General features: G+C 38.5%; 1 protein-coding gene across 1 annotated transcript in view; it reads left to right on the top strand.

Annotated features, from left to right (window-relative positions):
* GPC6 (glypican 6) overlaps positions 1-19,025 on the top strand; it is a 1,091,020-nt gene that overhangs the window by 994,342 nt on the left and 77,653 nt on the right. Inside the window, exon 6 of the mRNA XM_041731333.1 lies at positions 10,510-10,653. Coding sequence (XP_041587267.1) covers positions 10,510-10,653 — 144 coding nt within the window. The remainder of the gene's footprint in view (positions 1-10,509; positions 10,654-19,025) is intronic.

The raw sequence follows: 19,025 nt of genomic DNA, 5'->3' as shown, positions 1-19,025 counted from the left end.
TTAATTCCTTGCCCTTGGTTTTGCCCCTCTCCTATCTATCCCTTATACTGTAACCAGAAGGATTGCTGAAAATGCAAATATGTTCACATTATTCCCCTGCTAACCAGCTTTCCATGGTTCCCTGTTGCCATTAGAGTGAAGCTGAGATGTAGCCCTGCATGATACTGTCCTTAGCCTGCCACCCCTCTCCAGGCCACTCTCACCACTCTCACTGCCTGAAATTATCAAAGCAAATATTTATTGAGCATTGATTATCTGCCAAGCACCATACTAGATGCTGTGGAGGAAGTAGTGAATTAGACTAACAGAGGCTGGGTCCTCCTAGACCTTTTAACATAAGAGATAAGAGAACCTCTGTATGTGCCAGATATACAAGACAGCCTTGGCTCAGAAGAACTCAGAAGAACCATCCTCTGTCACCTCCATGCTTTTGCCCATGATATTTCTTCATCTTGCAACATCCTATCCTCTCCATTCCAAAACCAAATATACACCATTTGTCAGGCATTATTTATTATTTCTTCACTTCACTTTACTTCACTTCCAAGATTCAGTGGTGTCCTGCTTGCACAACCAGTTCTCAATCCAGTAAACATGATAGGTGGTAGTGTTTGCCAATTTCTGTTGTGTAAATATTCCCACCATGATGATTTTAAGCTACAATGTGATGTCACTGAACAGAGTAGCACACTACAATATGACTTTTCCCCCTTACTGATATAATTGACTCAAATAACTTCAAGAGCATAGATAAGAGTAAATAATTAGGAAGTAATGAGTCTTGAGTATATATCACCTTTGTTTTAAGTATAATGTATATAATTTTAAGTTTATACAATTTAACTTTTAGTGATCACTATTTAATGACTGGTTCGCAGATTTCCTGACAATTTAACCAGTGGTCTCGCAAGCCCATAAGAGCTAGTTCCAGCACACCATTGCTCTTCTAGGAAGCCTTCTCTCACCCTCCAAGTCTTGTTAGTTGCCCCTCATGTATGTCCTCATTGCATTTATCAGGATGTTATTACCTAGTTTCTTGTCAGAACTTTCATGAAGGCAGGGACATGTCGGTTGGCATATTCCCAGCACCTGCATCTGCCTATGGTGACAATGAGTACTGGTTGAATGAATGATACAGAGCCAGGCTGTTTAAATTCACACATTCATGTAAATTCAGCAAAATGGGGGCCCCTGGGTAGCTCAGTGTTTGAGCGTCTACCTTAGGCTCAGGTAGTGATCCCTGGGTCCTGGGATCAAGTCTGGCATCAGGCTACCCGCTGGGAGCCTGCTTCTCCCTCTGCCTGTGTCTCTGCTTCTCTCAGTGTCTCTCTCATGAGTAAATAAATAAAATCTTTTTTAAAAAATTCAGCAAATGATTTTAAAGAATTGCTTTAAAACTCATTAAATAAAAGAGCATATGAAATAATCATTTAGCCAGGCCAAGAATTTAAGATTTCTCTTTCACCACATTCAAAATATGCTTTGTTCAATTCCTTTAATTCCTCCGTACTCACCACTGGGGAGAAAATATCAAGGTGTTCTGCTATTTAAGGAAAGCAAACCCTTCAAGGAAAAAAAAATCATCTTCTCAAGCAAATGGAAAGAACTTCTTTTATTGAAGAAACAATTTTAAGATGTATGCAAAACATTTGTAAGATATGCTGGAACCAGGCTGCGTAAGCATCAGGAGTAAATTTTTAAAACCTTAAAACTGACATGGTAGCTGGCTTCTGAAAATTGAAGCCGGTGAAAAGCAGCCAAAGCTGAAACTGATGACTTGACTTAATTCAGTGTAACCCAGAATTCTATTCACGGAGCCCTGAGCCCATCCAGGGACCCACATGGAATTTGCCAGAGGACTTGGCCAAGGGACCATTGTAATCAGTCTTTATGGAAAGAAAAGCATGAGTCAGGGAGCAAAGAAAAAGAGAGGAAGAGAGAAGGAAAGAGAGAGAGGAGGATGGGAGGAGGAAAGAACACAGGAGAAGAGCAGATTTTTCTGAGACATTAGGATGAAAACCTGTTTTCTTAAAAAAAAATCCAAATTGGCAAACTAATAAAACAAAATAAAAACAAAAAACTCAATCTTTAAAATGTTAGCATCATGACTATCATAATTATATATCTAAAGAAAGAAGTTGTTATTAAAATGATCTAAGTTTTTATTCGGGAAAATTCTTCATGGGTGTGATATTAGCAGAATGCTGTTAGGAACCAGAAAAAAAAAGTGTGAAATGAGGCTCTAGGGTGCCAGTTTAATCTTATATCATGGTGATGATGTAGCTTTACTTGCTATTTTAATGAAATGGAGTTTAAAAAACATTTTAACTTATTCACATCTATTTACTAGTAATGTGTGGACATCTCCCGCACACCCATTTCAGTCCATTTGTTTCTCTTCCTCCCTGAGAAAGGGTCCCTAGCTCTGTGCTCATCCTAGACATTCGAGGACAGGGATACAAACAGTATGACCACAGCAATGGGTAGATGGTGCTGCTCACCATTTTCACAGGGTGGAGAAATCAGAAAGGCTTTGCAAACAGCCTAAGCTGTCTTCTACTTTGCTACAAGCAACAGCCATTGCTTGAGATGTGAGTCCAGTTATCTCCATTACTCATGGCTCTTAGCTCACCCACCAGCCATCAGAGAGCCAAGCCTGACTATTTTATGCACAGGGTCCTCAGCTCTCTAATTGGCTTTTCAAGCACAGTGGGTAGCTATTATCAAATGATCAAGAAACAGGATTTTTTGGGTTCTATTTATCAGTTTAAACAAGGTTGTTGATTTGGTTTTGCTTTGAATTGGCACAGGAAATGGAGTAAGGGAAATAGCAAATGAGTTCTTTACATAGATGCATGATTCATTGCTTTTCCTGAAGCATAAGGAAGAAATGTTAAATTGATTTTGAAGAGGTAACTGATTCTTTGCAATAAAATATATAAAACACATAGTACAGTGTCTGGCCCATTGTGGACATTAAGCAAGTGTTAATTCTCTTTTCTTTCTCATCTTGCCTTACACAAATCTATCTGCTAACTGCCTTCCATAAATGTTTGCAAAAGGAAGAAATTATAACTAAAAATTTCACTTATCTGTAGTCTTTCACTTGCAATTTTTTTTTTACAAAAAAGCACATACTATGCGCTAGGAACTCTTACAGACTTTGGAATTTAGCAATAGCAATAAAAAATGGAGAAATCCAATTCTTCATGAAAAATTATTCATGCATCACCCTGCATAATCCATAGATTTGATTTTTTATTCATTATTGGGCTATCTAATTACAGATGACTTCGCTTGAAATAATACATTTCTATACCTCATAGTTTTTCAATGTCTTTGCAAAGCATCATATCATTTTATCTTCTTAGCTGCCATGAGGACTGGGGAAAACATGTTATCCCAAGGTCACACAGGCTTAAGGAGAAAGTCTAAAGGTAGTACTACAGGCTTTTATTTTTTTTTTTTTTATTTTTTAAAGATTTTATTTATTTATTCATGAGAGACACAGAGAGAGGCAGAGACACAGGCAGAAGGAGAAGCAGGCTCCACGCAGGGAGCCCAAGATGGGACTTGATCCTGGGTCTCTAGGATCACACCCTGAGCCAAGGCAGCGCTAAACCACTAAGCCACCAGGGCTGCCCGTATTCCAGGCTTTTAGACACTTGTTCGTGACCTTTCTCTTATGCCACAGCTGTCTCTCATGAAAACAATGGCCAAAATACATAGGGAGCTGATGCAGATATGATAGCTTCTGTTTCCTTGGGAACGAACAAAATAGATTGGAATTCCCCAAGTGGTCATCTGACAAATAGTTCATTCATTAACACTGTAATATAAATTAGAATCTAATAAGTAAATAAAACATTACTTACTCTCAAAATATCAAGTCCAGTTAAATCTAGGTAGCATTAACTGCCACCCAAGTTAATATAAAAGATTAGAGTTCTATTTGCAAATTTCAGAACGATATATGGGAATAGCAACATCCCGCCACAATAAGAACCCACTGAGTAGAAAGTGAAAATATAGAATTTTTTTTAAAACACAGGAGCCGAGACAGGACTGATCTGTAGCCACTGCTTATCAGGTCACCAGTAATGACTTTTGTGAATGTATAATCAACCTGTGGAAGACAAAGAGATATAGGTGTAAAGCTACACGTGCTCCTGAAAAAGTGCACACCAGGTTGTTTAATTTTAAGGGAACTACGTCAAGATGCTGAGATATTCTTAAAGGAAAATATCTTATATTTAAAAACCTAAGACACAGTACCTGTTATCACCACACCTTCCTCTCTTTCTTGCCTCTCCGAAACAATAAAATGTCTTTCCTTTCAGAACTTTGTATCTTTCATGGCAGCTTCTTTAATCTCAGAATGCCAGCAAACTTCTGAGACATCATTTTAGTAATCCTCTTACGAGAGAGAATTCACGAGCCAGATATCTTCCCCAAATCCACAGGTTGTGCAAGCCCACTAAGCAGGAAAGATAACTTCATTGTGTATTTGCAGCATCTGTCTGCATTGGGACTGCTAAATACTTTGCCAAATTACAGTGAGTGGTCCCCCCTTATCCATGGTTTCAGTACCTGTGGTCAAATGTGATCTGAGAGCAGATGATCTTCCTTCTGATGTACCTTCCTCATCAGAAGGTCACCAGTAGTCTAACGCCATGTCATAATGCCTATGTCACTCACCTCCCTCATCTCTTGTAGGCATTTGTCATCTCACCTCATCACAAGAAAAAGAGTGAGCACAGTAACAATAAGATATTTAGAGAGAGAGAGAGAGCACATTCACATAACTTTTATTATGGTATTTTGCTATAATTGTTCAATTTTATTGTCTTCTATTGTTGTTTCTCTCTTTATGTGCCTAATTTATAAATTAAACTTTATCATAAGTATGTATGTATAGGGAAAAAACATAGTATACATGGGATTTGGTATTATTTATGGTTTCAGGCATCCACTAGGGGTCTTGAAACATATCCCCCATGGATAAGGGAGGGACCACTGTATCTAATTATTTCTTACAACATCCCTTGGAGAAAGATAGGCAGAGGATAATACTCATTCTATTTCTCCAAGGAATAAAAGCTAATGATTTGTTCCTACAATGAGATGGCTTGCCTACAACTGTGTTCTTTCAAAACTTCTGTTCTATTGTAAAGAACAGACCTTTAGTGTCTTAAAAATAGTATTTCTTCTCTTGAATTAAAGGTAGTGGAGGGTACATGCACTGTTGGCCAGAAGAGAAGTTGGTGCAGCCACTACAGACAGTACAGGGGTTTCTTAAAAAATTAAAAATAGAATGACCGTGCAATCTAGGAATTTCACTTCCAGGTATTTATCCAAAGAAAACAAAAACACTATTTGAAAATATATATGTACCTCTACGTTCATTGCAGCACAAGGGCTAAGATATGAAAGTAACCTAAGTGTTCATCAATAGATTAATAGATACAAAAAATGTGAGATATATATATATATCATGAAATATTGCTCAGCCATTGAAAAGAATGAGATCTTGCATTTATTGCAACATGGATGAATCTAGAGGGATTATGCTAAGTGACAGGGAAAGACAAATCATATGATTTCACTTATATGTGTGATCTAGAAAACAACAGGAACAGACCGATACAGAGAACAAATATAGTTGCCAAAAGGAAGGTGGGTGTAACAGGTGAAAGGGATTACGATGGACAGATGCCCAGATATAAAATGAGTAAGTCCCAGGGATGTAAAGTACTGCACAGGGAATAGAGTCAATAATATTGTAATAACTTCCCATAGTGACAGATGGTGACTAGACGACATCTTGAGGTGATCATTTTGTAATGTATAAGAATATCGAATCCCTATGTTGTACACCTGAACCTAATATAATAATGTATGTCAAATATAATTCAATTTTAAAACATTGTTTTATCAAAAAAAAAAAAAAAGGTAGCGGAGGTTAGAATGGATTCACAAACACCTCTAAGTCAATGCATCTGAAAGCCTTACATCTGAATCACTTCTCTTATTCAGCTAGAGCAGACTTCACAGGTTATGTTCCCTGCAACACCCATCCGGTGAAAACCTCCTACACCCTCTGAGGAGCCTGTGGCCCAATTGGGAAATCCTGCAGATGACCTCCTCCCTTTTCATGAGTCAGAACACACGTTCACATGACAAAGTCTTGCCAAGATACCTAATTTCACTTTGACAGCATGGGATTTATTGCATATATAGCAACTGTTAACAACCCTTGGAAATTGGAAACATTGAAGCAACAGCAGCCCAGACATTTTTCCCCCACAAATCTCCTTACTCAGAAAATAAAACTTCTAGAAAGAAAACAATTGTAGAATCATGTAAGTGGCTGATTATTGTCAAGCACTCATTTTTTCCAGGCACTGGCTTCTGTTTTCCTGCCTTATATACTGCATTTTATCATCACTGCCTATCTGTATGGTGAATAATGTTATTATTCCCATCTGACATAGGGGGAGACTAAAGTTCAGGGAGCACCCTGAGTGTTGGCAAGGCACAGGAATGTCCTCAGCCCCATCTGCCCCCATCTACATACTTCCCTTGGTTAAGTGCAACAAGGCTTTAAAAAACCGCCTTAGGCGGGGCAGCCCCGGTGGCGCAGCGGTTAGCGCCGCCTGCGGCCCAGGGTGTGATCCTGGAGACCTGGGATTGAGTCCCACATGGGGCTCCTTGTGTGGAGCCTGCTTCTCCCTCTGCCTGTGTCTCTGCCTCTGTGTGTGTGTGTGTGTGTTTCTCATGAATAAATAAATAAATAATTCTTTAAAAAAAAAAAAAGCCACCTTAGGCTAGTGACCCAGATCTACATCTCCAGCCTTGACTGCTTCTCAGGATAGAATCTTGATCTGCTGATTCTCATGTAAGCTAACCTCATTTTACCTCTCACTTAACTGGCCCACATTATCCTCATCTGTTTCTTTCCTATTCAAAATCTAATATATCGGGGTGCTCAGACCACCAGGAAAAAGGCTTATTGGTCCTTATAGTAACATGGCCCTAGGCCTCCTGAGCCAAAGAACTTTGTCTTAACTGCTGCTATAGCAGGACACCTGGGTGGCTCAGTGGTTGAACGTCTGCCTTTGGCTCAGGTAATGATCCTGGAGTCCTGGGATTGAGTCCCACATTGGACTCCCAGTAAAGCTGACCTTCTGTCTCTGCCTCTCTCTGTGTGTCTCTCATGAATAAATAAATAAAATCTTTAAAAAAAAAAAAAAAAAAGGAACTGCTCCTATAGTAAGCTCAGAAAATGGTCTCAGGTCAAAGTGTCCTGTACAAGAATTCCTTTTGTCAACCACCCCATGAACCCCATGTTTTAAAAACATGTTGTCTAGCTAACAGATTGCATGTATTAAAAATGAAATCACGGGCACCTAGGTGGCTTAGCTGCTTAAGCGTCTGCCTTTGGCTCAGATCATGACCTCAGGGTCCTGGGATTGAGCCCTGGGTCAGGCTCCCTGCTGGGGAGGGGGGATATCTGCCTCTCCCTAACCCTTAGCCCTCCCCCACCACAACTCATCTGTGTTTTCTCTCTCTGTCTCATATAAATAAATAAAATCGTCTTAAAAAAAATGGAATCATTGATTTTCACTTTGTAACTCATCTAAATAATATGATGGATATATGTCAATGAGAATCAGACAAGGGTTCCCCATCATTCCTGACAGGGTGCGTGGGTGCTTCAGTTTCCTTTGCAACTGTTCCCTACAGGTTTTGTGAAGTTCCGAAAAACAACTCTTGATCCCTAGGCATGGCATTTCCATACGGAAGGACTTCTTTATGACCATTCCTTTTTTTCTAAGGGTAAAATAGAATCTGTTGAAGGACTTCAAGATTCATATCCTGACCTATTATGACAGATTTTTCTGTAGGTCTCCAGCTGATTATGGGGTGACATGTTTCCATAATAATTACAAGTCAGAGCTCTCTTCTGTTTGGATCATACTCTCCGCAGTTTCTGCGCTGAAGCCACCTTAAATCCAAACCTGATACAAATAACAGAAAGCGAGGAGGCTATGTGGACTTACTCATGTTCTATTATTATAATTAACACTCTTAAAAGAAAAAAAAATCAAACAAGTGGTAAGGTTTTCTCTTATGATGAGGTATCTCCCTCTAGGGCCCTAATATTCTTTCAGGGCATTTCTTGTTCCTTTGATTTAATTTAAACCAGTGAGCCAGATTTTTCCCAAAGGGCAAATTAAGAAGATCTGTTAACCCTTTCAGTGCTGGGCCTCAAGAAATCCCAGCAAGGCGATTAGCATTGTTTTGCCTTAGGCCTTACACTTTCTAAAAGTCAGCTGTCATATTCGGAGCAATCCAAAATAGCACACTCAACAAAACCCGCCAGCTTTGGAAATGTTAATACCCTCCATCAGCAATGACCTTGCCACTGGGAAGTGATTTAGGCACTAGGGAGGAGAGGGCCCACTATCTTTATCACACTGGTTTACACCATCAACTTCAGAAATTGTGCGAAAGAAGAATCAATAGTGTGTTAAGACCAATCTCGAAGAATGCCAAGACAAAGTGCTCCTGCTCTGCAAAATGCTGAGTTGAAGGAGAACTTTTGAATACGACAAAAGAGAAATTAACTGTAGTGGTAAAACTGAATAAATTGTGTCTCGAGATGGAATTAGTCATTGGGAATGGCATTCGAGGGCTCTCTGTGTACCTCAGTGGAATCCCATAATATGCCTGATGAAAAATGCTTATTTTAGAGTAAAGCAGACTCAAAGAATAAAACTGATAGGCATGCATGCTAAACATACACATGCAGGTTAAAAATTAGCTGAAGTAAATAATCCCAGAAAGTTTACCAAAATAAGTATCTAGGAGTGCAATCACCTCCTGTGCAAAAATTGAAGAAACATCTAATTCAACTTATCAAAACTTTCTGAAAATATGACTATAGTTTTTGTAATTCTAGTAAACGTATTAGCTCTTGATAACTAGCAGAGTAGGAAGCTTCTAAATACAGCCAAGGAAGCATCCTCAGCCGGCCCTGAGTGAAGTCACCATGGTGGGAAAGAGCTGCCTGCTCCATCCCTAAGGTCATTACAATGAAATGTTTGATTTCCCGGAAGCAAACCTAACTGGGACACGAACAGCTGTCAACAACAAAATTAGAGGGAACTGTCATTATAGGGATTTTACCACATTGGCTTGTCCTATTTCCACACCTTTGCTCCTGAGAGTGTTTTCAAAGAACTCTTCCAGTACAGGTTTTCCTTATTCAAAGAGGGGGGCACTCAGGTTTCTTGGCCTTATATGCTCTGCACAAAATACATTTGTCACCCTAACAGGAATCCACCACGGATATTTACTCAATGCCAAATTCAAATACATGAAAATGTCTTGGTCACAATTCACTTACTCCTAAAATCATCCTGTGATGTAACTATTACAACTCCTATTTTTAGTGCAGTTGAGGTTCATTATTTATGGTAATTATGTTTCATAAAGTAGCTGCAAATACTGAATTTGCAAATACCGAACTGCTGGAAACACAGGGCTAGGCTCCTGCAAGAGCTTTTAGTCACTTTTTTGTCAATCAAACAAGACTCAGGCTACATGTATTTCTCCTTAAAGACACCTTACTTAATATCTACTGTTGATTCATTCATATTGAGCTCAAGTACACTAGAACTTATGCCTGAACCAAGTGTATCTAATACATATATTTTCTCCATATGGCACATCACAGCCACTTGTGCTCAGGATTGCCAGCCAGCCCTTCAGCACTGAGCTTCGGGGCCTTTTTCCTTTTTTGTTTTGTTTTGTTTTGTTTGTTTGTTTGTTTGTTTTAGATTTTTATTTACTTATTCATGAGAGACACAGAGAGAGAGGCGGAGGCATAGACAGAAGGAGAAGCAAGCTCGCCTTAGGGAGACCAGTGTGGGACTCGATCCCAGAACCCCAGAATCACGATTTGAGCCAAAGGCAGATGCTCGACCACTGAACCACTCAGGCATCCCCTTGTGGACCATTTTAAACAGGGAAATTGCCAAGTAAAAGCACAAGCATGTGAAAAACAGGGCACTAAATAGGCCATGGAAAGGACACTTGTTTTTAGCATGGGAGCTGAAACATGAAGGCAGAGTGTCACTTTGTTTAGCTTCAGCTGGGAACATGAACGTACAGCCAGTCAAGTCCACATCTACAGAAGCGTGTGACTATTGATTTGGGGCTTGCAGAGTAATTTTAGCAAGTAGGCAAATTCACAAATACAGAATCTGGAAATAATTAAGACTGGCTATATATGTTGAAAAAGAGTCAAGGAATACAGTCAGATACCCCAACTAGTCCATTCTTCCTGTTATGTTAGCAATTGCTTAAATTTAGAGATTTGAATTTTTTGGAGGTAGGAGTCCCATGAAAAATGGGAAAGCCATTGCATTGCCTGTTTCTGCACCATGATCTTAGGAAGCAACTCACTGTGTAACTTTCTTGACCTTTCAATGGTTCTTCTAGGTCTTTCAGGGGTGTGGCCAGCCCAAACCTGCTCCAGCCCTCCGATCTGCTCGCTCAGCTCCTGAAAATTTTAATACGAGGTTCAGGCCTTACAATCCCGAGGAGAGACCCACGACTGCTGCAGGCACCAGCTTGGACCGGCTGGTGAGTTCTCTTGGATTGATGGCCATTGTGGGCACTTTCTGTTATCGAGGTTATTCTTCAGGAAATGTGATGGGACTCTGAAAAAGTTGGTTGTAAAAGTCATCTCATTCTTATATCTGCTCCTGGTCTTAATTAGAATATTGAAAAATAATGAGATCTTCCTTTTAGGCCATGAATTAGATTATTTAAGGCATCTTATCACTATTAATCCACTCATGCAGTGGCCAAATCTTCAACTTCATACTTCTTCGGAAATATTAATCTGAAGACTAAGTTACTATATCTTCCAGAGATATAATTACAATAGTACATTTCTTAGTCACCTGCTCCTGTTATTTACTCAGTTATGGTACACTGTGATTTTATTGTGCCTTCTTGTATGTAAAATTTTCTGTTTGAAAGACCTTAGCAAGAACCCCTAAGTCAATGTTACTACCATTTTTTTTTTCTTTTTTGTGTGTCTTTTAAAAGTCGGAAGCCTTAAGCATAGCCACTCTTTGATCCACTGAAATGTGTGTCGGGGGACCAGAATGATATCTACCAGCAGAGCAATTTACTTGGAGAATACAACCATAAACATAGTAAACACAATTTTTTAATGTGTTTTAAAAATCAAATTTTGCTATAAAAAATTAAAAGCTCATAATTTCAAAGAAATACTGCCCGATTATTTTCAATGCGATTTATAGCACCATAAACAATTTATATACCTGCAACTGTTAGTGCTGTTAATATTGCCTTGCCAATTATCTTGATGTAAAATTAACAGATAAAAACCTTAAGAACCTAAAATACTTGAACCACATCTGATTGTATCATATAAACTCAGATCTCAAGGGTTTCTGGTTATGAAAATACTTTTATTAGTCACTGTGATACTTTATCACTTTAGTTAATATCCTTCCACAATGCAGGACGCATAAGATTAAATTGGTTGAGTTTGGCCTCCATGTAAGTACATCTCAGCATCTCTGCCTATAAAAATCAAATGTACTTATGACATAAAGGCCTATCCACGAAAAGCCAAAGTGAAGGGGTAAGTGGAGTCATTAGCCGCTAAATTATGTTATAAATTTATCACTGTTTATTAGCAAATAAAACCCCTCTTGGGTGTAGGTTCCAAAAAAGGAATCATGCGGGTATTGCTTCAACCTTCTATTTTACCTTGGTAATTTCTATTATGTATTCACAGTTTCAGGAAGAGTTTAAAAGTAGTCACTTTATTTCTTTTAAACAACCAATTAGATTCCCCTGAACAACTAGCCAATTGTTTTAAACAAATGATGGTTGTCATGAGATTACATTGTTTGAGGTTTTACTTTACAAACTCCTCTGTATATTAATATCCTTTTACCCAAAGCATAAATGGTGAGTATGGATTTGTGTTCTCTCCGTCTCTCTCTCCCTCTTTTTTGTTGTTGTTGTTGGTGGTTTTCTATTTTAGTTGGCTCTAACTTAGTTATTGGGATAATTCACGCTTTTCAGAACTTTCATAAATTCTAATTTAAGAGCTGGGGCACAGTGCAAGACGAGTAAGTCCTAGCTATCTGCTGTACAACATTGTGCCTCTAGATAACAATCCTGTTTTGTGCACTTAAAAATCTGTTAAGAGATAGCTCTCATATTAAGTGTTCCTACCACAGTAAAGTAAAATTTAAAAACAATTTAGATGCATTATGCACTTAGTTAAAATTGCATTGAATCAATATAATGATATCTATGACTACTAATTAATGTTTTTCCCTTTGAAACAGAAGCATAGTTTTCTCTCCTCTCCAGGAGAAATAAACACACACACACACACTCAAATGGGAAATAGAGCAGAAAAATATTTTTCTCAAGACAGCAGTATGTATGCAATTTAGCAAACCTAAATAAAGCATCAGTGCTTTGAGATTTTCACATGATGTATAATATCTGATAGATAAGGGAATTGGAATTTGAATCTTCTTTTTTAAAGGAAATTTATTTCTGATCTTCAAAATGCCCCAAATATAAACGTCTTGAAGACTATTGGTGAATAGCCAACTGATTTAGGCTCTTCTATTTTTCTACACCCCCCAAAATATGTTCAATCAATTTCCTTCCGAAAAAAGTAAGTAATGGCTAATCACATGATCATGGGTAAAAACCAAGGACCAGACTGAGTGCGTAAGGGTCAGATTCAGTGCATAGGAATTTAAATCCAAGTCAGTTTTATTCTATAATGTTCTCTGACAACGCATGGTACTTACATCCTCATAGGTGTGACCTCAGGCTCTGTATGCGAGAATGGAAGATTTATTAATGTTTTATTGGATTAAATTCCCAAATTGTAGGAATTAGTGATTTGTAATTCACAGCCAGCCCTCAATCAACCTGGAGCCGCTTCCCTAGTCCCAAAGGGCAAGGAGCTGTTTCCACATCAAAAGGAACTACATACACAGGTTATTCTTGAGAAACACAAACTAGGCCCAAAGCTAACTACCATTAGAATCTTCTTTTGCAGCCCCTGCCCCCGCCCCCAAGGCTTTCTTCCCTCTGAGGGCTCTGTGTATTTCTGAATAGTGGAAAAGTAAAGCAGTTACCTTAGACCAACTGTTTATTTGACACCTTATATGTCAAAAGTCAGACAAAATCATCTTCAAGATACTGGCATTGGTGAACTCTCTTGATGGGTCTGCCATATATTATAGCCTATTTTGACTATTTATAAACAAATCTCGTGTTACCTACTCCTGTTTTAATTTTCTCCTAAAGAGATGTTTCCTGAATATTTATAAGAAGCATGTGTCCAAAAAAAGAAGGATAATTGGAAAAGACTTCCCTTAACTTCTCCAAGTGTTTCAGCAGAGAAAACGCTTCAAGGACAGCATCAAAAAAATATCCCAGTCACCCCACAGCTTTTGCCAAAGTGAAAATAACTAAACTGTAAAGCTCTTGGGGCGTTGCTTCTTACTACACTTAAAATGAGTACCTGTGTTAATCAACTTTGGAATCTTTCAGTCAGTGTTTTTATGTCAGTTATTGTAAAGCTATGTTTTATGTGAACTAGTAATTATGGGGTTTGTTTTAGAAATAAAGCTCCTAACCCCAACCTGGGCAAATTGTTGCTAGAGCTTTCATAAAATAATTAAAAGCAAAACTCTTTCTTAAAATACATCAATTCCATCATTTAACCTCTATTAAATTCTTTTATATCACTAGGAAGCTATTCCCATTGTTCCTCTAAAGATATATGGGCATAAAAATCAGTTTAGGTAGTGGCTTTCAGACATACTACCCTAAGGTTTTTGTTTTTTGTTTTTTTTTTTTATCATCCAATAATGAATGAATACATTTGTATAGACTCAGCTGCTGATGAAAAGCTGACTCATCAAAGACTATCACAGTCCTACCTGCCAGCAGCCTGGTTTGTTGAAGATACAAATGCCATCAAGTATTTTGGTTAACAAACATTTCTTTCCTGTTACCAACACCCACCCTAGTGGCCCTCTGTCTCTGCCTACTTTTGCTGATTTTCAAGTAAAAAGACCAGAAGTGATTATTTGCAGAAGATTGATTTTCTTCCTTTTTTTCTTAAATTTATACTTCATGCATTCTCTTATGTAATTTAACATGAAACTATGAATTTTTTTTATGGGAACCTCCACTGGAATGTCACTGGAAGTACAGATTGTAAAAGTACATGAACCTATAAGAGTTTGGTTCTGAAGATCTCAGAACAGAGATATTTCAGATTATCCTCTGTGGAAGACAATCAGTCATACAGTTCAGACAGTTGAGCACAATGTGACATATAGCTCTGAGCACACTGGGCAGGGAGTGTCTGTTATTTACTCCAGCTGATTAATCAGAGTAAAATATACTTTAAATTATGTATCTGAGAGGAATATATTTTATAAATGTGGATTTAAAAGAAAAAAAAACAGTCGTGGAAGTTCATTCATCAAGTTGGTGATGATTTAGATCAATGAACCCTCCAGTAAGTATTCAACATCGTACTGTGTGTACAGGCTTCTCAAATATTCTACTGGTAATTCTGAGGGAGTTTGGGGCGGAGGTGGGTGGAATGCCAGCCTACAAAGCTGAACGATATACCTTGCTGTGCTATTATGTATAGAATAATCTCTCTTTCTTTTTCCTTTAAATTTGTTTTCCTCTTGCTTCCCAGAGGATTGTGTGGAGGACAATGCAACATAGTGTAAGCTTTGGTCTTCTTTTTTCCTATTCTCATCCTCGTTTGTCTTCATACAGTCATTCCAGAGAGTTCTTGAGAAAGTCCAACTCCGCTTTCCCTTTCCAGACTGTCTAGAGCGCGTTGAACACTTAGCATGACTGACAGGTTTATCAGCTTCCTCTCCACTTGGTATTTATGGTTGACAACCATTTTGGTATTCTTTCCCAATGGCAAGGTTTTCAATCTAAGCTTTGTGTTAGACTAACTCATTTGGTGGTAGCTGATTTAAATTCTATCCCAATGTTCAGACTATGTGTAGTCTGCCTGAAAGACCAGCTCTTCCCTGATAGAATATATTGGCTTTTTTCTTCTTGTGCTGAGCGAATAATTACCTCGCTAATAATAACAACAAACCAACATCAGCTCTCAAGCATAAGGAGCTAATTTTTCCATTAGCAAGGACAGAGAATTTAGAGGGTTAAGAAACAGTTGGTGGTATGGGTTGTTTACTCTTTTTTCCCCCCTTTCTTTCTTGAATTTACTGATGTCTTTTAGAGCATTCAGGGATGGAGCACTGGATATTTTTTTTACTACAAAGTGGCTTGTGTTGGGGCTGAGGACAGCACACCCAGGTTATCTTACCTGACTCTATATATTAACCATAATAATCAGATAGTTAAGTTTTCTAATATGGTTTTCATACTACTGTCCCATGCTGATAATACCTTTTAATAAAGTTTTGAACCCTGCATAGCATTGTGAACCCAGGAGAGAAGATGACTCTCACCTGAAGGGCACATATTTATTCATGCAGCACACCTATGACATCATGGTGCTCCATGTCTGCCTGGCCTTAAATTCAGGCAGTGAATTCCTTTGTTAAAATTCATTTCTTTAAAAGGAAATTGTCCCCTGAGTCATATTCCCATTCATCATCACAGTTCTCTGAGCCCAGGGCAGCTTGAATGAGAAAAGAAAGTTAAGAGGTAAATGTGGAACAGGAATACTCTGGAAGAAGAGACCTTGAAGAAAGAACAGGGAAGACAGATGGCTGGAGGTCCCCTGATGCTAATTGGGAAATGGGGAGGAAACATCATGGGTAAAAACAAATCAGGGTCCTATTAGTTTGGTTCATTTGAGAAAATTAGAGTAGGTCTGGCTCAGGTAGTATGTGTCTGCCTTTCCCAACACATTCTCCTGATATATCCAGGTATTTCAGCCACTGAGCCAGTCAGATCTCCTGATCTTATGGTTAGCAGGGGCCTTGTAGCTTTCCCCCAAGAGGAATGACTTCCTTGAATGTTGGAAGGAATGCAAATCATAATATCATCCTCCACCCCCACCCTGTCTGCTGGACTTCCCTGTTGGCCCCCTAGAATCTTCTTTAACTGGGCCAAAAATACAGTGCTACTTTTGAAATTCACTGGTTCGCCATTGGTGCCAAATATGAATTATTGACATTATTGCGTATAGATTTAAGAACTTGCAAAACATTAAGTTATGCACTTTATTTTATTATTATGAAAGAAAATGGACAAAGCAACTCACTTTCTGGTAACATTCCTACCTAATGGTTAATACAGTTTCAGAGTTAAATGCTGGTCGTAAAAATGTTCTTCTCTGCTTCTTTGGGGCCATTTTGGTGTGATTTAGGATGTCTTGGTTGTAAAGATTTGGGGAAACTGTCTGTTGTTCATTTTAAATTGCCATGGCATTTCATTGTCACCTCAAAGGATTCTGCATCCAGCTAAATCCACTATTTTGCATTTCAAAAGGATGTCAGGCTGTATTTAAGAAACTGCTTTATTATCTAGGGCCTCAGCCACTGTCTTTAGGTGAAACTGATATTTCCTACTTCTACCCAGACACACACACACACACACACACACACACACACACACACCCCTCTGTCTTTGCTTGGCCGGAGCAGGAAAAAGTAAAACCTCAATAACAGTAAACCAGATTCTCCATTTTAATTAGTTTTCTAAAGATAAATGGGTCAAGGCCAAACTGGCTTTCAGCCTCTGCTGCCACTGCATAAATTATGCCCCATTCACCAGCAAACAAATGGCTACTGCTCAATCCACTTCAAATTGTGAACTGCCTAGTCTTGCCTGAACCTGCTTTATCTCTTTACTGCAAAACCCCACTGAGACACCCCAGTTTCATTTTCAATGAACCTGTAGTAATAACAGCAGCAAAATACAGTGAGCTTTCAAAGCAGGGAGAAAATACAAAACATTAAAACTAAACCACCCAACTTACTGGGTCTCGGTTTCTGCGCTTCCCCAGATGACAGCAGCAGCGTGCGGTAGCTGGGAGAGCTGCCCCACACAGGTTTCTTTCCAGTTAGGAGGCTTGTGGTTGATGAGACCCAGGTAGGGAATAGCATAAGACACACACAAAAAATGATGGCCTATCTGTAGGATATCCTGCTTATTCCATGGGCTTGGAGGAGGCACAAATCGAATTCAATGATATGCACTGTTGGAAACCTTGCCTGGAATGCCTGTGCCTTATGAGGAATTTTCAGTTTGTGGACAGTGGACTGATTTTACATCCTTGAGAAGCTATTCTTTGAGGAATGTGGAAGAGCAGTGAAACTGGAAAAGCCTAGATATTTCTTTCAGCTCAAGCAAGGCTGTGTTCAATTGGATTGGGTTGTATACCTTGGGGAGAAAGAAGAGGAAATGCCCCACTGGCTGTGTTCCCCCCTGAGAGATGTTCCTCCCTTTTGGCTCCGCCTCACTTCTTTACAACATGTTCAGAGAATCACATGGATTCTCAATGAAATAAAGTCATGCCACCCATTTTAAAAGGCTGGGGATCTTTCGCACCATTTAGGTATAAGTGGTCCTTATAATCATTTTAGGGGGGATTTGACTAACAAAACCATTTTAACTCTGTTAAACTGTCTCTTGTCCTCAGACATATTTAAACTGGAGCTTTGCTGACCTCTATGTCATAAAAATGAAATGTAATAGTTTCATACACTGAATACGGCTATACAGATTTTCCATCTGTTTGATGGTATGTTGACATGCTTACTTTCCCTGTCAGACATGAAAATTTCTTTCAGAATTCCTAGACTGCAGCTAACTCTAAATTGATGCATCCTTTATGCATCAGTCAATCAATGATGTATGTACCGGCTTCTTCTCTGCTGCATAGCACTAAGTAAAGCTAACTATCATGTACAATCTATATCATAGCATGTTGTTTAGTGCTAGCATCATCAAAAAGGCAAGAGTTACTATTTGAAAAAAAAAAAAAAAGAAACATAGCTTGTCAAACCTGTTAGACACACTCTATCTCCTCTAGGGAATAATAGCTAGCATAGAGTCCATAAAATGTTAACATATAGGAAATAGGAGTTTGATTTTTGTAATCTAAGATAGATTACACCAATAAAAAATATGTGGAAGATGTATTATCCAATGAATTATCGTTGACCAAATATGCAAACTGAGAACATTAAAACCCCTGTAGCATCTTTGAAATGCTACAAGCTATGGGCTATCCCATAGCTCGTTCTGCCTTCTTAAGTCAGAACTTTTTGTCGATATCTTGAACAAATTAAACAGAAACTTTGCTGTCAGTCCTGAACCAGTCTGATGAAAAAGTCCCCCTACACACTCATTCAGAATATTTGTCCTTTATCCAGCTATGTAATAAGTGTTTTGATGACTTAAATATGAAAGCATGAATAGACAAGCCATACTAAACTACTTAAACTACACCTTTTAAAATATGTGTTCATAAGAGGCATCCGTTGACATAGATCTTTTATTAACTTATTGAGCAGCTTAAAGAACCTTCACTTTGTCCCAGAAACTCTGCAGTAATTTTTTCTCATAGCTGTCTGAGATATTCACACCACAACTCCCAAATGTGATGTTCACGCTTATGAGAGATAGAGCTGAAGAAATGGGATATTTCATAAATACCAGTTTTGATGTATTTGCTGTATAATCAATCAGCTTTTAACTGACTCTGGGGCCTATGGAATACATTTTAAAGCACTGGGAATTTGGCTATTCCCATAACATACTTGGACACTCTTTACTGCTAGCAATAAACCTCAGGCATAAACATTGTAGAGAAAACCAGATGAAAAGAAACCTGTTTGAGTGAAAATTGACTTCGCTTCATAAATGTTAAAGGTAGAAAGATATCTGCAATACACAATAATTTTATTACTTAAGCTCATTCA

The sequence above is a fragment of the Vulpes lagopus genome, chromosome 16, assembly GCF_018345385.1.
Source record: "Vulpes lagopus strain Blue_001 chromosome 16, ASM1834538v1, whole genome shotgun sequence".
Lineage (NCBI taxonomy): Eukaryota > Metazoa > Chordata > Mammalia > Carnivora > Canidae > Vulpes > Vulpes lagopus.
Note: the sequence above shows the minus strand (reverse complement) of the source record. Positions and strands in the feature narration are given on the sequence as shown.